At 42.1% G+C, this 27,941-nt stretch overlaps 1 protein-coding gene across 1 annotated transcript; it reads left to right on the top strand.

Annotated features, from left to right (window-relative positions):
• Positions 1–27,941, top strand: rnf216 (ring finger protein 216). The gene is made up of 17 exons (XM_017703175.2): positions 1–95; positions 1,033–1,205; positions 1,401–1,537; positions 1,706–2,350; positions 4,195–4,271; positions 4,376–4,478; positions 5,827–5,988; positions 6,088–6,202; positions 6,323–6,459; positions 6,570–6,620; positions 7,224–7,361; positions 9,488–9,636; positions 9,755–9,833; positions 22,747–22,844; positions 24,239–24,461; positions 26,970–27,045; positions 27,401–27,941. Exons 2-17 carry the CDS (start codon positions 1,139–1,141, stop codon positions 27,679–27,681), a joined length of 2,538 nt encoding a protein of 845 aa, XP_017558664.1. The 5' UTR covers positions 1–95; positions 1,033–1,138; the 3' UTR covers positions 27,682–27,941.

Here is a 27,941-nt window from a genome sequence, read left to right as displayed (position 1 = left end):
CGCTGTGCCTGTTACGTAGCCTGGCTTGTTTTGGCCGTTTGTTTCGATATCCGGCTCCCAAAGCTTGTCGATGTGCTGGACGTTTTAACTGAGAGGTAGGTGTGATGTTTAAATAATCCCGTCATAACGAAACCCTGTTGTTAATCTTTTACCTTCACAGCTGAGGTGTGATGAAATATTAATCGGTGTGGCTAAATCTGGCCATCCTTCTAAATCCTTTACTAACCCAGACTAGTAGGCTAACGTGCTAGCCAGCCGGACCACTCTTGGCCAACTCGTCTCTTTAGCTCGCTAGCTGCCTGTGGAGCTGAGCTGCGTCCTGTCCAGCCTAGCCACTCGGCTTGTTTGCGTTCAAAGTGTGAGAGATATCTGCATAGCAGAAAACTGTCAATCCTCTGAGCCACACGGCTGGTGTGTGCCTCAAACCCAGTATCTCGCTGTTTACACTGTTTAGTCTCGTTCTTAGCTTTCGTCGTTGTTAGCTGGCAGGTTGACGACGACAACTAGGTCCAGAAGGAAAGAGTCAGTTAAGGCGTTAGTCGCCATGTAAACTTCTGTATGGCTAGCCAAGAGTTGTGTGGTAGTTGCTTCGCCAGTTTAAGTGAATATTTTAAGAAAGCTGGATAAACATTCGCTACTGGATAAAAATGCCTTCGAGATTGAAGTAAACCTTACTGCAATTTTCACGTTGTTGACGTGTTCCTCGAGATTTGGGCTCTCGTGCTAACAGGCCTAAGTTAAACGTCTGGTAACGTCCTTTGTAATACAGTACTGGGGAAAGCAGATCTTTCAGCTCACTTGATCTGTAGCTTGACTATTCGCTGGAACAGCTGTGCACAGTTACAAAAGATATACGTTAGTCAAATGAGCTCAGTTAGCCAGCTGCTAATAAATTGGGTTGCACTATTCACTTTTTCAGCCATGTTTACGTGATAAAATGTCTTGTGGTTCTAACTCTTGGGCCGTTTTTGAAGTCTTGAGTGTCTTGTTGCAGTAACCTTCTGTGTTTGCTCCTCCGATCTGTGTCTGCAGGGTCATGCCCCTCTGATATCAGGGCCCCGTGTGTGTGCATGAGTGTTTGTGGGCAGGAGTGAGAGTGAAGGCGGAGGACTCAGGGAGTCTGGCTGGCTGTCTCACCATGGCTGACGGAACCAGTGATGAGGATGTCATTCATCTGGCCAGTTTCAACACACACCGCAGTCAAGGTCTGAGTCGTAGTTCATGTGGATCACATGTTTGTATAAGTGTTCATATCATAAAAAGTCCTAGTCCCTGAGCTTTAATTGCATGGTGTAAGAATCAGGTTGTCCTTTCCCTAATAATTTGCAATTAATTTTCAGCTTGTCTTGGAGGTAACGTGGAGTTAATGGAGTGCATTTTATTTTATGTTTTTCCCATAGGTAACAGATCAGCAGGGAGGACCTATATAACCATATCTGATGATTCCGATGATGAGCCAGTCACGTTTGTACCAAACGCTCCTGTTGTGGTCAAAGATGATGAAGATGAAGACGAAGATGAAGTTAGCATTTTAGAGGTAGCTAAAATTGGCAGTTTTTCACTAAAGCAGTCTCACTGTTACTGCATTCTTCTGGACCACTTGATATAAAGTGGCTCCAGCTCATTACATTTCATGGACTATGTGAATGTTTGGGCTGTGTTGTTTATTTATGAGAGAGCTGCTCCTGCTTTTTCTCTTTGTCAGCCACAGGTACCATCTCAGCGCAGCCTGATCCGGCCTGCTGCACAGTGGGGAGGCAGCACATCCCAGGGCCAGGCTTCTGCACCAGCCCCAAACCCAGTGGACTCGCACCTTCCCCACTCTTCTGTAGCATCTGCACATCCCACATCAGGAAATCAAGCCATTGGTGTCTTTACTACGGACCAGAACGCTGTACCTTCCACATCAAGAGACAATTTTGTGCTCGGACCTCACTTTCCTGCTGGGGGCTCGCTGCCCCAACCTAACAATCCCTTGCCCATTGCTCACCCAGCAAATCGGAGTACCTCTCTTTTTACTCCAGCTGTTATCGAGTTACTGCCTCAGCCAAGCACAGGTAACCAGGTAGCAGTAGATGGTCTCCATAGAACTGAAAGGTACTCTGGGGCTGTAGCCCCTGTCCCTCCTCAGGAACAGCCTGTAGTCAGGCTACAGCCCACGCAGACAGGACTGGTGCCTGAGGTGACAGTACCCCAGCCAGCAGGACAGCAGCAACAGCAACAGTATACTCCTCCTCTCTCCCCTGCAACCCTTCTGGCACTGGAGCATGTGGAGCAGCCTGGTTCCTCAGCAGCCAGCCTGCCTCCAGCACCTCAGCACTACAAACTTGAGATGCTGGTGAAGAGAGTGGTGAGTCCTCCAATAACATCTCACTTTTAGAGGTCCTCATGGAGGCCTATTTATTTTCATATACTAGCTTTAAGTGGTCTGGTGTGAAAAACAATGGTAAAGTTTCACTTTGGTTAGCTCCATCATTCAACATGTCAGTAGCCCAGTTATCAGAGATTCTGGTGCATTGTGCTGCTTAAGGACTGACTGCTTTGACAGGAAAGGCCATTTCACTGTCAAACAAAATAACCAACCACAGATCACCATTTTAGCGTAATGTTTAGGGGTGGCCACACTAGTAGGACATAATTGTGTCGGCAGTGTCGCAAGGATCTTGGGCTACTAAATATTTCAAAGAAAACTGTTGAATAACTGGATGTAATATCATGAACGACACACATTTTTTCACATGCATGTGAAAACCACGTGCTTATTTTTATGAGAAATTCGTGTTGTTTTTTTTTTCTTTAAGGGAAACCTTTTTTCCCCCATCCATTCATAGAATATGGATTTGTTTACATTTGCCATTAACTTGCGTCATAGGTGATCTGATCATAAGTGGATAGCACAAAGCACAGGTGTGAAGGGAGTGTCTTGGAGATGCATTGCCATTTGATCATTCAGACCATCGTCGTAGGTAGTCAGGGAAGCATAATGTAACATTAGTAGTTTGGATAAAGTGTCTTAATGCAGCTGATTAAGGTACATCATTACAGCAGGGATGAAAGCCACTGCACAGTTTTTTTTTTCTTCTTCTTTTTTAATCTGCTGTTGCATTTTTTTATAAGCGGCATTCGCATTCCTTGCAATCTAGATCATTGTAACAGCCTTTCCATGTACACGAACAAGGACTTCTGGGACATTTTTTACAACAAACATAGCATGACTGACATAGTAAACATGTGTGAATGAGTCTTTCTCACTCTGAAAGGCTCAGTCATGACACATAGACCAGGCAACTGCTTTTAGTTGTGTGTCCATCAGACAGATGCAGAATGCAACTGATAAAACCCTGATGGCTATGGCCAGATTAAAGTAGAATTCCACTGACTTTTTGAAAAGAAGGCATAATTCAAAGCTTAAGATGTACACAAAGTCATTTAGAGTGGTTTGATGTGAAGTGCTTGTTCTAGAGGAGCCGAGTCACAGTTGTTCACAGTAGTAGTGATGAACCAGACCAAAATCTAAAGAGTTTAATGCCATTAAAAGTCCCCTTACAGAAAGTTGTTGCATTAAATTGTTTCAAATATGTTGCCTGGTGCCTGAGACAGTATTTTATGATAGGTTTGAGAAGGTTTTGGCCTAAAACGTGTGTTTAAAAATCCATTCATAGTGGGGAGGCATGTGCAGAATAGTCCACAAAGAAAGACTTTAATATTTCCCACTATTTTATCATTATCAACATTACACATAAAACTCAGAAGACCTGAATTAGTCACTCCTCTCATTTCATTTTAGCTGGTGACAATGTTTGAGATGGAGGCTGAAATAATTAAAACAACTGTCTGCTCTGTAGGTTTTTCTTATTGCTTAGTGGAGAAGTTATTTTTCCTGTTGTCCTGGTAAGCCTTATGTACCAAATTCATTTTGCATTAGCTCACTAGTGTTGCCCCTATGCACAACTGTACTTATCAGTCAAGACTGAATGCTAAGCAGATTGTGTCACAGAACACAAACCAGCTGGTCTACACCAAAAAAAAAATGGTCGGTGTCCGTATTCTTTAGTTTTTAATCTGGGAGAGCATTTTATTGCATATTTTGTTTTTCTTGTTTCATCTACTCAGTACAGTTCATCAAGGGCCAGATATGATCTGATGTGTGCAGTTTGCTAAATATTATTAATCTGTTTCACATGTATTTCACAGACGGACCTTTTTCCAGATGTGCAGGAGACGTACGTAGCAGAATTGATAGGAGCAAATGACCTGAAAGATTTAAATGTGTAAGCAGAAAGAGTTCCACATCCTCTCTCCATAGCGTCTTTCTTGGTTGGTCTGGTTCAAATTGGCAAAAAAGAAATACATGATTTTTTTTCTCCCCTCTCAGAATATGCAATATGCTTTTGGAGAATCCTGATTATCCAAGAAAAGCAATCTCTAGTTTAATTCAGAGAAGTGTGCTCCTTGAGACGAATGACACTGAAACACAGGTTTGTACTATGCAACTCACAGGCAACATGCACATATATGCAAAAAGAAAAAAGAATTGATTTATTTATATATATATATATATGTATGTGTGTGTGTGTGTGTGTGTGTGTGTGTGTGTGTGTGTGTGTGTGTGTGTTTGTTTGTGTATATATATCAGGACTCTGTGCAGGCCAGTCAAGTTCTTCCACACCAAACTCGCTCATCCATGTCTTTATGGACCTGCTTTGTGCACTGGTGCGCAGTCATGTTGGAACAGGAAGGGGCCGTCCCCAAACTGTTCCCACAAAGTTGGGAGCATGAAATTGCCGAAAATCTCTTGGTCTGCTGAAGCATTAAGAGTTACTTTCACTGAAACTAAGGGGCCGAGCCAAACTCCTGAAAAGTAACCCTTTACCACAGTCCCCCCCTCCATCAAACTTTACACTTGCCAAAATGCAGTCAGACAAGTACCGTTCTCCTGGCAACCGCCAAATCCAGACTTGTCCATTGGATTGCCAGATGGAGAAGCTGATTCTTCACTCCGGGGGACACGTCTCCACTGCTTTAGAGTCCAGTGGCGGCGCTTTACACCACTGCATTCAACGCTATGCATTGCGCTTGGTGTTATAAGGCTTGGATGCAGCTGCTCAGCCATGGAATCGAATTCCATGAAGCTCTCTACGCTGTTCTTGAGCTGATCTGAAGGCCACATGAAGTTTGAGGTCTGTAGGGATTGACCTCTGTGCACTATGCGCCTCAGCATCTGCATCTGCATTTCACGTGGCCGACCACTTTGTGGCTGAGTTGCTTTCGTTCCAATTTGCTTCCACTTTGTTATAATACCACTGACAGTTGACTGTGGAGTATTTAGTAATGAGGAAATTTCACGACTGCACAACTTTTTGCACAGGTGGTATCCTATCACAGTACCATGCTGGAATTCACTGAGCTCCTGAGAGCAACACATTCTTTCACAAATGTTTGTAGAAGCAGTCTGCAGGCCTAGGTGCTTTATTTTATACATCTGTGGCCATGGAAGGGATTGGAACAGCTGAATTCAGTGGATATACATGTGTGTGTGTGTGTGTGTGTGTGTGTGTGTGTGTGTGTGTGTGTGTGTGTGTGTGTGTCTGTGTGTGTGTATATATATATATATATATATATATATATATATATATATATATATATATATATATATATATATATATATATATAAAATATAAAATTAGGCTTGATCTGAGGTTATGAAAAAATATTAAACTATCAAGGAAGAGCCATTCCTCTAGCAGGGTATATATAAAATATATAATATCTAACTATTCTAAAGTGGGTAAACCTGTTTTCTGAGTGTCTTTGATTTTCGTTCAGGAAAATGAGAACTATTTTGATTACTCCAAGTTGAAAAGCGTTGGCCCAGAGGTTGTAATCCAAGCAGCAGACCTGCTGATGGGTGACTTCAGAATGCTGAGCTGCCAGGATATCAAATGGGCCCTGAATTCCCTTAAAGGACACTATGCAATCACCCGCAAGGTATTGTGCACAGCCATCAGCAGTTTCTTGTAGGGTGGTCTCACTAAATTCTAGAGAAGTGCTTTTCCACATCCAGTGACTGTTGTTGTTGTGTTGAAGGCCTTATTTGAAGCCCTTAAGAAGTGGCAGGAAATGTCCAATGACCCCTCAGGGAAGAGGAAGAAGAGAAAAGAGCCATATGAGCGTGCTTTTATTGAATTCAAGTTTGAGCATGGTAACCGCACCCTTCACTACAATTATCATTGTTAAGTTAATATACTGGTATAATAATAAATATTTGGCAAGCACTGTAGAATTGACTGTTGATGCTGACAACTGGTCTTAATTTTCTCAGGTTCTTTTAAACTGGAGAGGAAGATGTACTTTTTAGAGAAAAATCGGCGATGGAGTAGGAGCGCTGACACAGCACTAGAGCCATCTTTAATGAAAGAATTTCAGTTCTTTGAGCAGAAAGCAAAGGAAATGGCTGAGGTACTTTTTAGGGAGCCCACATCTTCAGCCCACTTTTGATTCCTCATTGCTGGCTTTCTTCTGAAATGATTGAATCATGAGCTGTGTGGTGTGTTTCGCCTTAATTTCAGCATGAAGATTTCCTTCTGGCTTTGCAAGTGAATGAGGAGCAGTATCAAAAGGTAGGACTGAGGACCTGCTCTAGCTATAATGCCACAATCCGGGATTTGTTAGGGCATTATTTGTTTACAGCAGATTCTCAGTTATTTTCCTTGGCTTGTTGAAGATGATTCCTTTTCCTTTTTACACACACACACACACACACACACACACACACACACACACACACACACACATAGAAACACACACAATCCGCCTGGGCCACTGTAGGGCTGGAGCTTATCTCAGCAGTCTTTGGGCGAAAGGCAGTAAACATTGATAAGTAAACCCAGCCATGCACTGTTGTTGTTGTTGTTGTAGTGACTCAGTTATCCACAAACAATCTAGTTATGAACAAGCAAATTAATTGTCAAATTAAATATATTGCATTGTAAACATAAATTCATGTTAAGATTTTAATATTGTTATATTCAATTTTTATGACTAAATCTATAAACCTATATATATATATATATATATATATATATATATATATATAAAAAACCTAAAATGGCATAGCTTAGATCTGGGTTGTGGGAATATCTATTGTCTCCAGCTAGCTCAATCTCATTGGATTAGCAACATTAACATATTTTATCTGAAGTACCCACTTCTGCACTTTTCAGGATGGCCAGCTGATAGAGTGTGGCTGCTGCTGTGGAGAGTTTGCCTTTGAGGAGATGACCCAGTGCTCTGACGGCCATCTCTTCTGTAAGGAGTGCCTGGTGAAATATGCCCAGGAGGCTGTGTTTGGCTCAGGACGGGTAAGCCATACTTGCGTGGTGCGGGGGGGATTTGGGGGGGTTGAGCTGAATGTTTTCAGGAGAGTGCTTACTTCAGCTAAAGCATTTCCTCTGGTTTTATCTAACAGCAGCTAGTAGCTTCATAACCAACTGTCAATACATTCTTCTTTGAAGATCCCTGTTTGAGCTTCAACTCCTGTGGCATTGTTCTAGGAAGTCACCACAATTAAAGTGGAACAGAATTGAAATCAACAAGTCATTTAGGCACCATTGTGTAAAGTACCATACATACGAAGGAAAAATGCACCATGTTTTTCTTGTGGTGAAGGTGTTTTCCACATCTTTACCCAAAAGTCTTTCACTTTCAAACCTGCTGTGCTATCATTTTGAACTCTGGCATGTGACCAGATACACGTCAAAGTAAACTGCTATGGCACTTAAGTGTTGAATACTTGTAGCTTAGTCCAGTTTTGCATGGATATTTTCTTTAAAAGGCCCAAAGCCTTTTATCCCCCCAACCCAAGGTCTTTTTGGTGTCCATGGTTTTATGCGTCAACAATGGTTTTTACATGACCATTTTCCAACTGCTATTTATTCCTTAATTAAACAGAATTAGGCTGTTTTTGTTACTGTGACTTTAAGGCTCATATGTCAATGAGCTCTGTACTGATTGGTTGTTGAACATCATGTACCTCAGTCAAGAAGCAGTGTGACAAACACTCCTTATAACTTGGAGTACACTTATGAATGGGCAGGCTAATCTGCTATGGAGTGAATGGGTGGTTTGTATGAAAATACTTTGGTTTTTGTGACCTCAGAAACAGTTGATTCAAAATAGGCTCTTTTTTTCTGCTTGCCTTCCATATGTGGACTGTATGGACTGGAGAGTAAATAATACATTTTGAAAATGTAACAGTATTTACATTAGGGATGCACTGATACCAATACTGGTATTCAGCCAATACCGTGCTCATTTACCTGTACTGATTAAAAATTCACCTATACCAACATTCCAATACCTGCTGATACTGTGTGACCTAAGCAGAATATAACTGCTGTGCTAATGAACAAATGCAGTGAAGAGGGGTCAGCTCACACAGAGAGGCGTTACTGTCTCCGTGACAGTCAGAGACAAAGTTCTTGGTCACATTAAATATTCCACCATTGCAGATTCCCACCAGACCTACACTGTGTGATTTTATCTTGTTTTAAACACACAATCACAGCTGCTTCCACAGTACAGGTGGAGATATATAGGCTAACGTAGCTGAGATGGAAAAAGTAAATTCTTACCCCAAAGTCCATATATGCTCACTTTACTGTGTTTGAGTGAACAGAATAGTGTGCTGTAAACATTACTACGTCTGATTGAGCTACAGTGCTCAGTGTTAGCAGCACTGCTCAGTTTCTCAGCATGTTTGCGCAGTACTATTTAGTGTTATTTTGAGTGAAGCAGTTTTATTAGAAATTTTCCATCCACAGAGCTGTCATTAGAGCTGCGCTTTGCGTAGTGTGGATGGAGTGTTTATGCACAGTGTGAGTATATAAATCATAAGCTTTGTCCGTACATGAAGATGTGTTCAAACAGCATGACTCGCCTAGGAAAATAAATTAGAAAATCTCATAGTGTATGTTTGGCTCTAGAGGATATTCAACTACAGCTCAACTAGCCAAAGACATAACACTCCACACATGAGATCCTTGGATGCATTAGCCTTGGATGTGATTCCTGCTGTCACTGAGATACAGAGACTGATGTTGAGACACAGATGAAGAGCAAAGCTGTAGCTGTACACATGTGCTTTTCTGTTGTGGAGCAACTAACTAAAGTAAAAAAATATGTACTCTTACTCTGTCTGAAAAAAATGTTATCGAGGCATCTCTGGTTTACATACTGTACAAAACTTTTTCACAAAAACAAGGAAAGTGAAACGGTTCTCAGACTGGTCCTTAGGGAGCTATGACTGGTCCATACTTTTGCTCCAACGCAACTAACAATGCATAGGTATACAGGACAAATGTGGACCACCTGGGGGACCCTGAGGACTGGTTTGAGACTGATATGGGTCTCAAGCAGGCTGACTGGGGCTAGTTGTCATGGTTTTGGCCATCATTAATTTGCTAATAAGAGTGATATTCAATTGCAGTCAGAGCTCAGCTGCATGGATGGGAACTGTACCTGCTCATTCCCCACAAGTGAACTGGAGAAAGTTTTACCAGAGAACATCCTTTTTAAATACTACGAGCGGCAGGCAGAGGAGGCTGTAGCTGCCACCTGCGCAGATGAGCTGGTCAGGTACATTCAAATGCCAGACTGGACAAAACACAAACTCAATCATGGCTGCTAAAAATACTTTTGAGAAGTAATACTGGTTTGAATCACTAAGTATGGGAATTTTGTTTTCACTTTCAAGGTGTCCATTCTGTAACTTCCCTGCCCTTTTGGACAAAGAGATTTCTCTGTTCAGCTGCCCTAATCCTCGCTGCAGAAAAGTAAGTAGAATCTTTTTTTTTTCTTTTGTGTCAAATGATTTAAAATAGGTAATCATACCAAAAGCTTCATTCCAATGTAATTATTGTTTTCTGTAATTTAAATAACATAGTTTCTATAGTGTGAATGCAGCATTCACAAGAACCTTAATATGAAAATCACATAACTCCTGGGTGAACATGAAAACAGGATCAAAGCAGTTTTCATTTCCCAGTGAGAGAGCAGCATTTGCTCTGTGTTCTGGCTCCTCCATGATTGTAGCCAGTCGTTTTTTTTTGTTCATACAGCCTACTTCATGTCCTAAAGCGTAGTAATCATTTTCTGTGAGGGTCCCACTTTGGTACCAATTCACTCATTTTGGGTCCTTGGGTCAAAAGTTTAAGAACCCCTGCCCTAAGCCTAGGGTTAATCTGGGCCTGGGAAACTGACCCTTTTAGTATTAGTTTGGCCTCTATGATGGAGCCCATTGGTGGTCACTAGGTGGTGCTGTGGACCGGTAGAATTGTCACGGTGGGACCAGGAGCTAATGCGCCTCAGGCCTGCACCCACATGATGAATAGTGCAGGTGGACACCAGACTAATGGAGTTTCTGCACTGTCAGGGCGTCCTCTGCTCGAATGACCTGGGTCAGGCCAGGAACAAAGACACAGGCATTCATCTTGTCTGCCGTGAGCATGCAGCACTCAAGGCCTTAAAGGCAGCTTAGCTGGGGTTGAACAGTTCAGCAGAATCAAACCGATCAATACCCTAATAAATAAAAATTTCACAGCCAGTTGAAAGAGAGAAATATGAAACCATACGCAATGGCCTACTTTGCCTGTAGTCTTGTAATTAGAACAAGGACTTATTGTTTAAACATTCCAATATCGCCTGTGTTGTGCAATCTCCAAAGAGCTGACAGCATTTGATGAATTGTAAGGGGATGATTTCATCATGTTTGTGTGTGTGTGTGTGTGTGTGTGTGTGTGTGTGTGTGTGTGTGTGTGTGTGTGTGTGTGTGTGTGTAAACTGTAGGCGTTCGGTCTGTTATCTGTGTTATGTGTGAGGGGGGAGTTCTCGGGAATGTGCCAGGCTGTGCCAGTAGAAAGAGAGCCGTTTCTGTGTGTTTGAGCTGCCAGACACACCGTGTCAAGGACGCTGCATTAACAGCCACTTTCTCAACCCAACAAAACGGAGAGGAATGCTTGGGGGTTGGGGGGTGGTCTTTTCCCTGTCACTGTCTAGCTTTCTCTCTGCCCCTGTATTTCTCCCAACCTTTTCTTTTTTCTTTCTTTGTCCTGGAAACCTTCCTCTAGGCTTTTTTTTTTGAAATGGGGTTGAAAGATAAATACTTTTTGTGCCAGAATTGCAATTTTTAAAGCACATACATACCTTTTTAGACATTTACACTGTGTGCCTGGGGATTTCAAGCCAGAAAACTGGATTTACTAGTCTGCTTGGCCAAAAAAAAAAGGTCTGTACTTTAATTTATAGAAATAATCGCAATTTAAACCACAATCAGTATCGGTCAGAAAAATCGCATTTATGTATTTTTACCAAATTGTTCAGCCATATTTTGGAATCTTTGCCTTGCCTATCACACACACAGAGGAGAAAGAATGAACACCGTAATAGCAGGAGCTCTGCAGTCCCCCTAGCATGAATAAAAATAACATCAGTGATGACCTAGAGCTGTTTGACTCACAGGCAGTCATTTATTGTAAAAATGTGACTTTTTAATATACTTTCTCCATGCAGAGTCCCCTCTTGACCTTGTGGGGGGGACACTTCAGTCATGAGCGCTCCAGGCTGTTTGAAGTGCTTGTGTAGCGTGTCATTATATTATGTGTAGCATTATAGCTGTTGGGTGTTACCCTTAAGTAGTGGTTGTCGTGTGTGTGATATAAAATACATGAAATATTCATCCGGTGAGAGTGGGACTCCCGGTGGCTGTCTGATTTGTCATGCTGGTGGAGGACTCCATAAGAAAGCTTGTGATTAAGGGAATTCCACCGTGGCGTGATTGAGTCTTTGTCAGTGTGACAGCCATTGAAACTCGCTCAAGGACGCTCGCTACAGAGCCTTTCTCTGTGTCATCACTTTAGTACTCCATCACCTGATGAGGCCGAAGGAGAATGCAACTTGGATCTGAGCAAAAACACTGATATTGCCTGGTTTGTAGTAGGAATGTGTATTCTCACTTATTTTGATATTCGAGTATCCTTGAGAGTTCACGGCAGGGGATTGGGTTAGCTGCAGGTAAGGACACAGAGCAGCATCGGTACCTCAGCAGTTATTCATGTTGGATGACGAGGAGAGGCTTCCTTTTCAAATGAGCTAATGGAGATAAGTGCCACGTTTGCTGCTGATGAGAACTCCTTTTCTACATGAGGTATTTTCTCCTCAGTGGACGATGGGTCAACGTGGTATTTGTCAGAGAAATATGTTTTCATCGTTTCTGTCTCTGCCTTCTCGGTTACATCCTTTACATTGTGTCCCTGGCAACACGCTCACTTTCAGGCAGTCATCTTTTGGAGTAGCAAAGTAAAACATAACATACGAGCAAAACGGTCATGATTCACTGAATTGCTTGTCTGTAAATTCTTCCTGCAACAAAACATCAAATGCCCAAATAATGATTTCATTTTGACACCTCCGATGGTTAATTGCATTCTCAAGTACCTGAGCACTTCCCTAGTGTATACTAGTGATGCACAATTATATTTGACCGATGTTTGAAACTGACTGATTTGATGACATGTTTATTGCTGTCTTGATGGGCAGCACATGTAGGTGGCTCTTGGCTACTAAAATATCTGCATTTGTTCCCCCCATTCAGCTGCATTTTTAATTCTTTGCAAATGAATGTTCCATTTCACTGTAATGCTAATCAGATGGATTTGGTCTCAGTTTCTACATTTTATAAATGTACGTCAGCAGTTCATGAATAAACTGCGATATTGGCATCGGCCTAAAGTTCCTGGCATTTTAACCATTTTTATATTTGAAAATCTGCATTTTTAAACTAATTCCAGTCAAATGCCGTCATGAGAAACTTTTGTATTATATATGAAGAACAAACATTTCATTAACATCATCACATGCATACTTTAGATTTAACATCCGTTAAGCTACAGATTAAGTTGTACTTACACCGTACAAGTTTGCTATCTTTCTGTGAGACTCGTTTTCATACATAGCTCTGTTTAGATGTCAGCATTACCCTCAATGTGAGATGCATTGCCAGCCGCTTCGGTAACAGTTTTTTCTTAAAACTAATGTAGGCGTTTATGTAAAACTAATGGGCTCTTTTTTTAATTCCAGACCAGATTAGTTAAATAAATATTGGAATTAAGAGCTTGAAAAGACGTACATTTAGATATCCATCCATCTTTAAATTTAAATATCCATTAAATAACCATTTCTAGTCTCAGTGTTATGTTTATCGTAGCTTGGTGCCTGTGTGATTTCTTGGCACAAAAAAAAAAAAAAGAAATCTTTCCAGGTTCCAGCCGCCCTGGCTGTGGTTCTCCTTGGACTTGAGTATCCAGTGCTGTCTGCAGTGCTGTCCCAGGAAATCAGTGTCTACTCCTTGGCCTAATGTGGCTAAGTGGCAGCAGAAGGACAGTGCCATGAGTGTGAGGGCAGGTTTACTCCACCCACATACGGCTTAATGTGGCAGCAGAAGGGCAGTGCGTGAGAGTGTGAGGGCAGGCTAACTCCATCCACACACTGTCCAGACTTTAATAAGATCTGTGGGCTCAGGTATGCCAGAGATCCTTTCTAACTGAATAAATGAGGCACAGACAGGTGTGTGTGTGTGTGTGTGTGTGTGTGTGTGTGTGTGTGTGTGTGTGTGTGTGTGTGTGTGTGTGTGTGAGGAAGAGAACATCCAGAGACTGACTGATCAGTGATTTGGCTTAAAAAGAAGAAAAGTAATTCCCATGACTGAGAAATCCACTGACAAAAACATGTGTGATGCAACATTCTGCAAATTCAAAATCTCTATGAAGCTTCAAAAGTGCATACTAAAGCAGCAGTTCTTACATCTGGTTCTAGGTATACTCTTCCCTGCCTAACATGCTGAAGTTATGCTACACTACCTACAGACCTCTGAGAATGTATCAGTCATTAGCATCTGAACGAGTGTTGGATCCAGTCTATTTTGGCTTATATGAATTGGAAATTGTCTTTGATGCTTTGCAGTTAACCAGCAGGTTTCCAAGATTATAGGTTTTGTCTTGCCTGCATATTTGCTCTGAAAATCATTGTGCCATTGCACTGCAGGGTAGTTAAATAGTCAAAAATATTGCTGCATGTAAGCTACATACAAGCTAACAGTGACATCATAACAATGGCAATATAACCAAAACACACCATGCAAAACCACACATTTTATCAAGTAGTAAAAAGGCTTTGGCAGTAGGAGTCTACCATTTGAGTAGCTAGTGGTGTTATGTAATGGTGTTACAGTAGTGTATCTTTATAATAGCCCGTTAGCCTTAGTTTCACATACTTTTGACATCAATTAGATGCACAGGAGTGTTAATATACTTCCATTGCAGCTACTTAAAGGAATGATTTGGCAAAAAATCAGATTTGCAGTTTTCCGCTTCCCTCCGACGTAGTCAATCAGATGAGTCGTGTCTAAATTTTCTTTTTTTTTTTTAAATTTGAACAGGAACTATGTGGCTAACATTGCTAACAAACACAAGAAGTTCATAGTCACCCAAATCATTTTCATAAATGTTTCCAAAACTTTTCTCATATATATATATATATATATATATAAAACAGCTACCCACTGTATTCAGTTACATGTTGAAGTTTTGTGATTTTCATTTTTATAGTTCATGGTAAGTCACACTGTGTCCTAAACCACATCAGCAACACTGCACAACCTAAATGAAGACAACTAGGTGAGCAGTTTAAGAGAAGATGACATCTTAGGGATGTGTATATGGAAAAGATTTGGGTGACTTGGGTACATCGTAGCTCAAGTGCTAAGTTAAAGAAGCAAAGTTTGGACACAACATATAAATACAGAATATTGTACGTTTTTCATAATAGAGAAAAAAACTGCTTAGACCCAGAGCTCTATATGAGCATGTTGTTGACTATGCGGTGACTTTAGACGTCTGGAGATAATATTCAAAGCAAAGGTTAAAATCCTCCTAGCATTAACTGTGAAGGAGTCGCTGTGGGAGAAGCCTGGAGTTCCACAGGTACGTCTGCTTACTGGACGTTATTTTTTTTATTAAATGTGGTTGTATTTGTTTGGTTGTGGTGGCTAACATTGTTTGACTGTCAGCAAACAGTCCATCTTTAGTAATATTTATGACCAACAGTCAGTCTGTCTATCACACATAAAGCCCTGTATTAAGGGATATTAATAGCTAACATTTAACAGTCTCAACAAAGCATAGACATTTGTTTTAATTCATTTCTTAACAACTGTGGATGTTAAAAGGATAAATTTAGGTTATTCTTTATTCTTTTGGTCAACCCAGCAGATTTGTGGATTTACAGAGGAGGTACACTTAATACGTTAGGTTTAACGTTAATCTGTGAGGAACTGCCCATGCAGTGGTTGTGTTTGTCCTCTTGGGACTTTTAATCGGGACAGGTAAGTGAATTTGGCGCTTTCTTAAAGACTAATTTTCCATAGTCTTATAAATTGCCATTTGGTGCAACCGTGATTTACCTTGCAGATAACACACAGCATCATGTAGATCAACATGCTTGCAACACTTCTGGATTTCTGTCATTAACTCATACACTATTTAAAAAGTTGGTTCTTCAAGGGTTCTTTAGTAAAGACAACGGTTCTGAACACTCAGAACCATTTGCATGCTTAGAGTTCTTGTGGTGAAATGGTTCTTCAGATTGATGGAAAACATGTTGTTTATGGTTCTTCTATTTTTACAAGCTTTCCATTATAGAGATAGCAAAACACTTTCTAAGCAGGGATTATTTTTCAATGAGATTGTCTAGCAGGATGACTGTGTTGGTAGAAAGGGTGTTTTTTTTTGTGCATTCCTTTGTCCACTGGGTGGCAGTGTTGATCTGTGTTGGACGTAAGATTGCCTCGCCCAGCTCCCCAGCTGCAGTTGATTACATGCCACCGCCCCCATGGTCTGCTCCACTACACTCCTCCTGCAGAACATCACAGCTAGAAGGGAGAGAGCTCAAGCGCGGGAAAAACACCCATTGGACCCACCCTCCGAAAGCCTGGTCTTTGGCTGCCCGCATAATACTCTGGTAGATTTAGTACTATCAGTCCAGCCCTCCATTTTGCTGCTCCTCTGGTCACTTCCTCCTGCGTGTGTCACAGGAGAGGGCCACGGGAAATGGAGAACGGCAGGGTGGCGGAGTTTCATCACGTGGCTCCACTTTCTCTTCCTCTTTTCTGACCTTTTTGGTCCCGCTTCATTATGCTGCAGTTGGCGTTAAGGCAACAGTTTGGCAAAAAATCTAACTTGCAGTAATTCCCCTTAACCAACATATACTTAGTAAATGTAATGAGCACGAAGCCTGTAGTGGGTGAAATGTTACTTCTTTGGTTTTACACTGGAGCTAGGAGGGTGATAGATACTTATGACACTGTATGTATCACTGTAAATACGGTCATCTCAAAAAATGGACATTTACAGTATGAGCTTCATTTACTTTTTAGCTACATTGGTCTTGTAGTTTCAGTGCATAACTAAGGAACCAAACGTCAAACAGGGCATGCTGTGCAAATGCAACTAAACAAATTGTTTACCACATTTTACCTAAACAGTAACTATATATATTTTTGTAAAAACACAATATAATCTTAGAATAAATGGGAATAAACATTAATACATTAACAAATATTAGGAATGGCTTGTTTTCATAAAAACGTATTATTTGAGAAGATGTCTTTGATGTTTGATCTCAAGTGTCTGCTCAGTGCCTACAGGCATTGGCATTGATTTGTTCAAATCCACCACCAGCACTTCTGATCTAATTTAAAGGGGACTTCTACAGATTATTTGGTGTGTGTTCTGCATTATTTAGTGGTTGAGACATACATAAAGTTATTCAGAGTGGATTGATGTGAAATGGTTCATTGATGAGAAACTGACTGGCTCGTATTTCCTTACAGTGGCAGTGATAGGAACTACATGCTGCAACGTCTAAAACACAAATATAGTCATTTTATTTACTATTCAAAACTACCAATGAACCTACACGTCGTCTTGAGTTACTGTATGTAAAGCTGACAATGCTAAAACACTTTATCCCTCCACCATTATGCATATTGAAAATTAGGTTTAATCCTTATCTCTCATAAAACAATGTTTGTTGTCAGGAGGCGTATTCCTAACCATTTCATGAACTTCCTATGAGGGATCTTTTAGATGCGTTAAACACTAAGTTGATTTAGAATGGAGCATTTCCAACCACTTGGAATGACTTTGTTAAACGCTTATTATACACAAATTTGATAAATTCGATGAATAATCAATTAGATAGTAACTAATATTAATACCGTGCCACAACGAGGAGAGGTTTTGAAATGGTTAAACGAAAACATTGATATGTAACATCACTGCTTATGTATTAATTATGTGTTTGTTCTAATATTAGTGGTTTTTTGAGGAAAAATGCGCATCAGTTATATAGATGTCATCTGTGCTATCCAAGACCTGATCAGCTGCATTTGAGGTGTGGAAAAATTGAAATTTTCCCTGATGCAATCGATTTATAGCATCTAAAGTTGTGAACAGCAGTGGATCTTGAAGACAGCTGCACAGTAATTGTCTAATCTTTTGGCAAATTCAGTTTCCAAAGTCGCTGTACATCTGCTGGATATTTCAGGACTACTTAAAGATACAACGTTACATTCTGTGCCTCTCTAACGCTCAGAAGCTCGGTTTTTTAGGCCTCTTGCAAGCTGCAACAGATATTGAACCACTGAGCCGCAAGCTATTAAAAAGCCTCTCAGGATGTGTTGAGAGACGTCTGCAGCCCTGCCGCACTCATGTTGAAGAACATTCCAGCATTAAACCTCTGGAATCCCAATACCCCTAGCAGCAAGTGCCCTGCCCTGCCAGTGAGCTTCAGAGGCTTTTCTCCCCCTCTTCCCTCTCCCAAATGGTTCGTTTATCTTTGGGGAAGTGTACCCCCGAGCTCTCTCCTTCCTCTTTACTCCAACACATGAGGTGTTGTTTAAGGGGTGAACTCAAGCCCTGCCCTCTTCAGCCCCCCACTCAGCCCAGCCACGGCTGCAGGCAAATGAAAGAGAGTTATATAACTGACACACTTTCTCCGCCTCAGCACCTCCAGGACCCCGCCTCTTTAAGTTGCTCCAGGCCCACTGATTGGACAGACCCAGATCCTTCAGATTTGAAATGTAGTACAGTTCATGTTTGACCCAGATATTTTTTAAAACTTTTTTTTTTCCCCCATCAGAGGGATGCACGTTTCAAAGAATGCAATTTTTATCTGTGGCGATTGAGTGCAGTGGTGTGGCTTCTGTTTAGGTCCGTAACTTGACATGCGACTGTGCTCATGAGCTCTCTTTGTTTGCCACGATTTGCTGTCACTGTGTCTCATTTAAGTTGTTTTGATGGCTTGCATGGAAGTTTTAGACCTTTGTACAGCATTACAGTAGTTCATATTTGGTTATTACTGCAGTGAAATGAGACATTGTACGAAAGAATTAAGTTATGTACTTTGTGGGATTTTTATTGCTTTTATTTCACACTCCTCCTTGCTTCCACACAAATGTCAGTTTGAGCTACAGAAGTTCCTTTTATGGGAACTCTACTGAGCCGTTAATGTTAGTGGGTAGATCTAGTTGAGACATGTTGCCTAACCTACTGGAAGTTATGTGTCTTCTACCTTGCAGCCTTTACACTCAGCCATTCATGAACAACATGAGCCCAACCCTGCTTCGACACTCCTCGATTTCACAATGAAAAATACCTTTTGTTTGCAGCTCTGTAATCTGCTGCTTTGGCAGCTGTGTGCATTTGTGTGTATGTTCTGTCTCCCCCAGGCTCATACAGATCAGCACTCCTCTAGAAAGTGGAGTTGACTGCAGAGGCAGCAGCCCCCCAATCAGACGCGCCGCTAAAGTGTTCTTCTGCCTTATAAGGTCTGCTGCTGCTGCTGCTGCTGCTGCTTTTCCTCCTATGCGCTAGCTGGGGGGGAACAGTACAAAAGAGAAGAGGGAGAGGGGCAGCACTGTCTGTGAGACTTTTCATAATATCCGGCATATATTTAACATGATGCATTCACATTTAGGAAACCTGCTATAGACGGGTTACTCTTTATTGTAGTTAAGCATTCTCATTCTATGGCCAGCCTGCTGTTTTGCATTCTGGCCCAACTGCAGTGGATAAGGGAGTGATCAGAAGTGCAGCTGCTGGGTGCCATCATGATTCCATCACAGCCCCAAAACCAGTCTGGGCAGTGGCCACTATGAATATAATTCCCCCTTAAACAGTAGCTGCCCAGGCACATTTATGTTTGTGCAGGAAGCTGAGTAACGCCAGGGCTGGAGGATTGATCTTTACATACAGGAACTTGTAACTGAAGCGACAGCCTGAGCTTGTGTGCTCGAGATAAAGGGCTTGCCGTTAACTCAGTTTTCCTCTGCTGTTCTTCTAGTTTTACTGTGCTGGCTACAAACTCCGCTTCTCACTTTTGAAAAGTTGAACTGGCACAAACACACACACACATACATCCTGTGCGGTCAAGCTGGTTCCTGTCATTTTGGTGCCCTGGGAGTGTTTGTTCTGTGCTAAATGTCTCCCAAGCTAAGATTTTTTCACTCTGGCATTGGAGAGGCGTTCTTTTTTCCCCTCTCTCCAGGCAGCTTTTAGTGTGATTCATGGTATTAAAAACCAGCCTGTGGTATTCCTCAACATGCCTCTGGAAACTTTTGGCTTAGTAGTTTTCCATTCCCCTTACTCAGACATCTAAACTGTCATCGTGATAGACAAGATGCAGTTAAAGTTCAGAAAGGGCCAAACAAATGGATAAAGCTAATGGGGCTAATAGGCCTCTGGAAGTTGGGGAAAAATCAGAGCCAGAACTTAAATCTCCAGTGAGTTTTCAGAAGCACTTGGAGGCGCTTTGCCACTCAGGAAGGCTTGCATAAGCAGCAGGGTTCAGGGCTTGTTCCGGCCCATCCTCAACACACTCTGAGCACTCCAGGAAGTGTTCATTCACCATGGAGGTGTGCTTCTTTACCGGGGTGACGTCAGCGTGATGTCACAGTTGTATTTTTAGTCGTGCTATATAAGTGAGGGTGGAAGCATGCTCGCAACTCTGTCTGATAGTCAGCTGGGCTTTGTGTAGTAAGTACTTCTTTCGAAGTCCTGCACTGTGTTCTACGCTAATCTGCAGAACTTAAGTGTTCTATAGGCCATATTCAGAGCACTATTCTGGATTTACTCTTAACTTTAATCTACAGAAACACATCCTGTAGTTTGAGCACTGCACTCTGATCTGCCATATGTCCAAAAGTTTGTCAGTACCTTCTCACCCATGTTTCTTCTGCAGTCAAGGGTATTAATGGTGATTTTGCTGCAATAACAGCCTCTACTTTTCTGGAAAAGCTGTACACTGGATGTGGGAACGTGAGTTTTTGATTGCTATCCACAAAAGCATTAGTTCCAGAGCTGGGGGACTTCGTACCCCTCTAGCCGACGCATTGGACTTGATGACCTTGATGATGAGGTTCATGTGTGACTACTCCAGAGCAATTCTATTAGCAGTGATTTCCTATGAACATTATATAAACTGCGTGCAGAATCGAACACTTACATCAGCAATGGGAGCCCCATAGCTGAAATTACTAAATATAAACGGTGTCTGGATACTGTTGGACATATAGTGAACTGCCAGGATAATGTTGATGAAACAGCTAAAAGATTTATTGCTGAGAATTCAAACAGCACTACAAGACTGCTGACACGATATAGAGCACTATTTCTGTGATTGGGAGCGATTTCTGACAGTTTATGTCTGCTGACAGGAAAAGATCCTAGATCAGCCCTTCTACTCTGAGATGCTTCATAAATATGGGCCCTGTTCTATGTTGTGATGCTGTGTTTCAGTGCTGTGTTATCTGAGTGCAATGCCTCATCAAGGCCATGCAAGTTCAGTAGGGAATAGGCTGAATGTTAAGAAATCTGTTTTTGTCAGCATAAAGAGTTTTCTTGATCCTTTTAATTTTTATTCCGCTTTCATTTGAGGAAGCACAGGTTTATAGAAACCTAGTTGTCCAGTTCTGCCACATGTGAATAGAATTATTTTTTCAAAGTAGTGACAGACAAGTTAAAGGCAAATGACTCAGGGCTGCAGGGCAGAAGCGTATCGGTTTGTTGCTGAAGTAATAACTACAGAAGTTCAAAGGTAAATACTGCTGTACAGGTCACATTAATAAAAAAAAATAGAAATGTAAAAAACAACAGTTCACATCTGACTTGACTCCCTGCTTTAGTTTTTACAGCTCCTAGTTTGTCCCTCCCTTGCTGTGCTCTTGAGCTCCACTAGAGGGTGATACTTCATCATACTACTGCTCAGCTCAACTCCAGACCACCCCTCCCATGTCTGCCTCTCTGTGCATGGCCATTGTTTCAGTTAGTGGAGAAAAGGCAGATACACCCTTTAACACCGTTTTCAGCTTTCTGTTCGTTTAAATTGTGTAGCCTGTGGTTAAGAGTCTGCCACTTTGTAACCACGTCTTACTGTGTTGTAGGTCAGTTTCCTGTGCAAGAGCAATCTTAAATAACTGCTCATGTTTGTGCTGAGGGTGCTGTCTTGTCCCATGTCATAAAATTCACAGATGTCTTTAAATATTTATGTTAGCAGCATTTAGCCTGGAGGGGCTGTTACCAGGCAACTCTTGGGGACGGAAGGGCCCTCACTGGGCAGAGGCCACATGTGCTTAGATGCATGTGTGTCTTCGACGGGGCTAGAGAGAGGGGAAGGGGGGGCTGCTTAAAGTGTGTATAATGGCAACTACTCTCCTGCAATATGTGCTCTTTAGCTCTGAGCCCAGAGCAAAACTAACTGCTATTGCTATGCTGAAAAACATATGGAAGGTGCCGATTTAAGGGAAGTCTTTGACACTTTGAAAACCCTTCCGAAACCTGTGGCAGATGGTCCGTCTTTGAAGAACTGGAAATCATTGCTAAGGTATAAGGGAGATGTATGAAGGGGTAGAGCTGTAGGGAACACAGCTGTGTCCAGAGTTTCAGAATATTTCCAAATAATGTGTGAACTGTGGAGGTGTGAAGCCTAGCGTGCAAACGCCTACAGAGTATTTATTTATTTATTTTTTTCGGTGAGTGCCAGGGACAGATGTCCTTTGCAGTCAGCTGAAAGGCAAAGCATTGTGGGCAAGCATGACTAAAACGGAACAGATGAAAATGCTGTTTCTAGGCAACCAGACAGGCGATGCGTGCTGCCTAAGAAGGAGCACAGCCGGAAAGTCGCTCCTTTCTGCTGCAGAAGCGTGCATATATGCGCTCGCCAGTTTATCGACAGTTCTCTAGCTTTGTTCCTTTGTCTGAAAATGACCGGTTGATGTTGTTCTGTGGCATTAATGATTTCTATTTGGAGGAGCATTAGGGTAACAGAGGTGCACTGAATGACCGTTGTGTTCACTGTGCTGTGTGCATAATGCAGCTGTGTGCTTTTATCCTGTGGCGTGTTGACCCGAGCAGACAGTAGTAGTCTAATGGCCTTCCCTTTAATCCCAGAAGAGACCTAGTACCAGCACTACCGGTCTGGCTGAGTGCAGTTCGAACACAATATAGGGAACCCAGGCTGCTTCCTCATGCACAAACATGCTCCAGAAGAATGAGCCGCAACACAGCTGCCCAATTCACAACTATATATTTAGATGGTGATGTTAATGCAGAGACTTGTTTGTGTTCCCTTCTTCAGGAGAGCTGCCGGAAGTGCCATGTGGTGTGGAAGGAGCATGCGGGAAAGACCTGTGAGCAGGTGCTGGAGAGGGACGAGATCCGGCTGCGGGTGGCTTTGTAAGTGCTTGTATGAAAAACTGCCAGGCAGGGTCCTGCCTCTTAATAATTCAGCAAGTAGAATTGCAGGGGTCTTGCTGACATCATGCCCCACTGGGGTGATCATTAACACCATTAACATCTTCAGTGCTGAGTCGACCTTTTTCCTCAGGCGCTTCCCACACTTCCTGTGAGAGGCTTCCCTTAAAAATGTTATACACTTAACAAGCATGCTTCACTACCAAAACCATTAGACCTGTCAAACCAAGGAATGATAAGGATCCTTGTTTTTCACAATGGAGTCAGTACAGTCATTACTATTATTTATCTGGCTTTAATCAGTCGGCCCTGCAGGTTTGTTAATGGGATTACTCAAGCTCAGTCTGCTGTATGGTGCACACACATTATTCCATTCGATTCTGGACCTTCTAATTCAGATTTATTTATTTATTCTTTTTGGTAGTCGCCATTAGAGGTGTAACAGTGCATCCAGACATTATGAAATTGCAATGCAAAAGTGTGACCGTGCGAGAGGAGATATGACCGTCTACTGTGGAGAATGGACATTCTACTAGTTATGTCTGTACCTAATGCACTTGTACTGTTTGAATACTAAATGATCTGCAATAACAGCTTACTGCAGCACTCTTATGGAACAACAATACATTTTTTTGTATCATGATACATATCATGATACATTACATCACTTTACACCACAATATGTTTTTCTGAGCATATTGTGGATATTATCGTTACTTCAACACCACTGGCTAATGGCATGTTTTATTAAAGAGCATGCTTAAGTCCTGTTTAATTGTATTTAGTGAAGCACTGTGTCCCAGTGTCTATGAATTGGTGACAATAAGTCACCATTTGTCTTCATTTGAAACTGGTTTGGTGGTCTGGCAGTTTTGTGTTTAAAAAATAAATAAATAAATAAAACAGAAAAGTCTCAGCAGTAAGTGGCCACTTGGGCCACAGGCTCTTCAACTTTAGCGGCTAAAATGTGAAATGTTGTGGCCTGGGGCACCAGATAGTTGGCAACCTAAACCCTTATAAGGAGGAATACAGAACAGCAGAGGCCTGTATAAATATGTTCAGTGGAACTGCACACTATCATGGTCAGTCAGGTTCCTGGTCTGGCCAGGATGTGCAACAGAGCGGCTTCCTTCCTGCCTCTGGCTGGAGGAAGCAGCGGGTCCAAAGACAGAATATCCTGTTTACCCTGAGCCCTTGACACCTTTTCTTTTCCTCCCACAGGAAATGGGCCCACGCAGAGATTAAATTAAACACGCAGCTACGTTATTTTCTTAGCAACCTGTTTTCTTACTCTGCGGTCTCCTATACTGTGATAGCTTATGCCATGTCACATTTCATATGCATGTAAAACCTTGTCTTTTTTTTCCGTGCCACAGTGAGGAGCGCATGACAGCTGCCCGTGTCAGAAAGTGCCATAAGTGTTCCACGGGGCTGGTCAAATCGGAGGGCTGCAACCGAATGTCCTGCCGCTGCGGCTCCTTCATGTGCTACCTCTGCCGTGAGCCCATCAATGGCTACAACCACTTTTGCCAGCACGCCCGCTCACCTGGCGCCCCCTGCCGTCACTGCAAGAAGTGCTCACTGTGGACAGACCCCACGGTAAACCCCCCTACTTACTTTGCCACACAGTACAAAGGGAGACCTTTAAAAACAATAGTAGCTCAAATAATCAAACTTGCATGATTTCTGCTTATTCACATGAGCTTAGCCCATGGAGCCGTACATACTTGGTGTCTTAAGTTAGCTTTCTCAGGCAAATGTAGACAAAATGACAAGACAAATGTAACTAATATGCAATGATAGCTTATTACACTATTGCATCCGTCTGAATTTTGAATTAAGTTGCTACTTACTCACTTCATCTGTACTTCTGTAAATTTTTTCTAAAGGTAAAAGTCATATAGTGCTAAACAAAACACATTCTGATGCCAGACATGGGCTACACTTAACATTATGGGAAAAGTTATCAGTAAGATCTGTGGCCAAACTCTTCCTTTAAAGTTTCAGGGAACCCAAAACCATGTTTAAGCATGTTCTTGCACTCAGTGTATATGTACAAAGTGCCCTTTGAATAATGTCCCGTCTAATGGCCCGTGTATTTTGCAAAAATAAATCTTCCCTTTCAGTGTAAACTATGCAGTCCTAATTTTGGGTTGTGCATTACCCTCATTAATCTAACATAGCTGACGTGGCTTGGCCTGTCCACTCAGCTTTAACAAAATTGTATAACCCCAAGGTCTCTCTGTTTGAGTCAGAGAAACTTACTGATAAAAAGCTTCTAACTCCTACTAAAACTATTAATGTGCACAACTGAGCTTCCAGGGTGGTCGGTCTGTCTGTCTGTCTGTCTGTCTGTCTGTCTGTCTGTCTGTCTGTCTGTCTGTCGGTCTGTCGGTCTGTCTGTCGGTCTGTCGGTCTGTCGGTCTGTCGGTCTGTCGGTCTGTCGGTCTGTCGGTCTGTCTGTCTGTCTGTCTGTCTGTCTGTCTGTCTGTCTGTCTGTCCATTCACCCATTTGTCCAACCAGCCTTTTATTCCATCAGCCAACACCATTCCATGTGTGTTTGTATCTTGTTTGCACATGCAGGGCCTTACCTTCTTTAAAACATCTGGATAATGTTTTAGTGAGCTGTGCATGCACTGTGACCAGCATACGTAGAGCCCATTTTGCTTGCTTCTCCCTACCTGAGCTGTTGTATTTAGTTTTGCTTCAGTGGCTTAGCAGCCTGGGAGTAATGGACTGATCACTTTTAAATGTGCTCATTAGAAAATTAATACCACACACACACAGTTCAGATAAATCAGATCATCTGTTTTTGAGCATCGTCATATTTCAGTATAGTTTTTTTAATTATTTAAATGTATGTCTCACAAAATGCTCAGTTTTAGTATCAAACAGACTTTTTTTTTTTTTTTTTTACACTGTGTTTGCTGGAACTTTGAGCACTGTACTGGTGAGACACCATTCTAGAGATCTTGCAGCAAGTAGAGAATCTATTCTCTGCTGCTTTATCTCTCTCAGAGCTGCTCTTGAGTTACAGGGGTCCATCTCTAAGCCCTATTCAATCTCTCTGTTAAGTGCTCATTGAGTCTCTCCTCTCAGGTAAATACTCCTTCTGCCTGTAACCTCTTCCATGGGGCCCATTACACAAGGGCTGTAACATGATACACATGGCTGCTGGGCTTCTCCCATTGCCTCAAGTTGTTGAGCTTCCGAATAAACATATCTGGATGTGGTCAGGACCTGTTCCAGCTTTATGATGGCACTGTATACACACTATAACCCATATAGGACTTGAGTTATGACTCATATACCGAGCAGGCTCTTCAGTAGCGTAACTTATGGTAATGTCCACCGTCCCTTAAAGGCCAGAAGCCTGTCACATGAAAACTGCAGCTACTTGGACAAATCCTCATGTGCTAGCCCCAGGCTATGTAATGGATAAGCCCACCGCCTGCTAGAGCTCCATTTGCAAATCAGAGCTGAGTAATGAGTGAGTACAAATTACAGGGCTCCTCATGTTTTATTCACACTTCAGTATTCTAATTCTGAAAGTTTTAGTCCTCCAGTGGAATAAAAGATATTCAGGGGCCAGCGGATTGTTAAACTCTATTCTCAACATTTTATTCACTTTACTGTAGAAATGATAGTAAATGTTAGGATGAAGTATTTAAAGGTTTGCACATTGTTACCTTATCTGCACTAATTACCTGATTTATGCAGTAGAATGCTCTCTAATTTTGGCTGCCAGGGACTGCAATTGCCCAGAAACTTGAGCGTGGCTTAATCACCTGGCAGCCCACTGTAGCTCAAATAGAGTCTTTTCTATGAGCCAAGTGGCAAACTTGAGCTTTTTGTGTTTGACAAGTGAAGTGGAGCCTCTGAGTTCATCGGATGTTCGTATTTTGCCTTTTCTTCTGCTTTAGCGTGACTCGGACGTTGGCAGGCGAGGGCATGATTTTGGCTGGGATTTTTTTACTGCCCTTTTAATCCTGGATGTGCAGTGATCAGAGAGCTTAATAGCTGTTCATTTTGTAAAAGACTTTTGTTTTCTCCCTTTCTCTCTCTCTTTGTCTCTCTTTTCTGTACTTTTCCATGTCTCTCCTTAGCAAGACGATGAGCGAATTATTCAGGAGATCCAGAAGGAGGGTGAAGCTGAACTCAACAAAAAGAGCAGTCAGACAGGTGAGAGCCTTTTCACATATATTCTCTTGACACTGTGATTTCCCCCCCCCCCCCCCCCCCCCCCCCCCCCCCTTATTCAGTTATGCAATTCAGAACTTTTCCCTTACCCAAAATGTAGTCAGTCAGGTAAGGTATGCTTGATGTCATCTATTAATGTCGTAATGAAAGCTTATACTCCACCACTGAGCATTATGCAGACTGCGCTGCATTTTATTTTCTGCTTCAACCCATGTAGAATTGTTATACTATTCAGTACGCTTGTTACTTGCGTAGCTGTTCCTTCAAATGTTTTAATATTGATCTGTATCACTCTGTCATAAATCTTAAATAATTTCTGTCTCTTCCTCTCCTTCAGACACCACTGGGAAGAGAGTGGGCCCTCCTCCTGAGCCCACCCCTGCTAAGAGGCCTCGGGTGGCGCAAGTACCAGCCAACAATGCTGCTGCGCAGCCTCCCCTGCTCATCCCTCAGGTGATGCTGCCTGGCCCCCAGCGGCTCCTCCTGCAGCCCATCGCTGCCCCGTATGTGCCCCCACTTCCCAACCTGCCCATCAACTATAACGTCCCCAATGTCAACTTTGACTTTAACATGCCTATGCACTACGGCCCACCACACCGTTTCTTCAGGCCTCTCTGAGGAGCCTGTGGTACCAAGAGCCACGGTTGGACTAGAAAGTGTGTGAACACCCCAGACTCTAGAATCTTATGTTAACAGCCCCTCACTCTTTGTTTTTCTATCGCATTGGAGCCCTTTTATTAAGAGTGTAAAACTGCAAACTGCAGCAGAGTGCCTAATCGGCTTGCTTCTTCCCTTTTCTGTTAAATCTTTTTTTTTTTCTTTTTTTTTTTATATGAAGCACAGAATGTTGAGTAAAAGAATTTCTCCAGCAGTGTGAA

The sequence above is a fragment of the Pygocentrus nattereri genome, chromosome 27, assembly GCF_015220715.1.
Source record: "Pygocentrus nattereri isolate fPygNat1 chromosome 27, fPygNat1.pri, whole genome shotgun sequence".
In the NCBI taxonomy this organism is placed as follows: domain Eukaryota; kingdom Metazoa; phylum Chordata; class Actinopteri; order Characiformes; family Serrasalmidae; genus Pygocentrus; species Pygocentrus nattereri.
Note: the sequence above shows the minus strand (reverse complement) of the source record. Positions and strands in the feature narration are given on the sequence as shown.

What these genes read in the sequence shown, in the direction of transcription:
- rnf216 (XM_017703175.2), top strand. Translation starts at nt 1,139, where the DNA reads ATGGCTGACGGAACCAGTGATGAGGATGTCATTCATCTGGCCAGTTTC. An exon ending in GACCTGAAAGATTTAAATGT is followed by an intron (nt 4,272 to 4,375) that starts GTAAGCAGAAAG and finishes CTCCCCTCTCAG; the next exon opens with AATATGCAATATGCTTTTGG. An exon ending in AAGCAAAGGAAATGGCTGAG is followed by an intron (nt 6,460 to 6,569) that starts GTACTTTTTAGG and finishes CCTTAATTTCAG; the next exon opens with CATGAAGATTTCCTTCTGGC.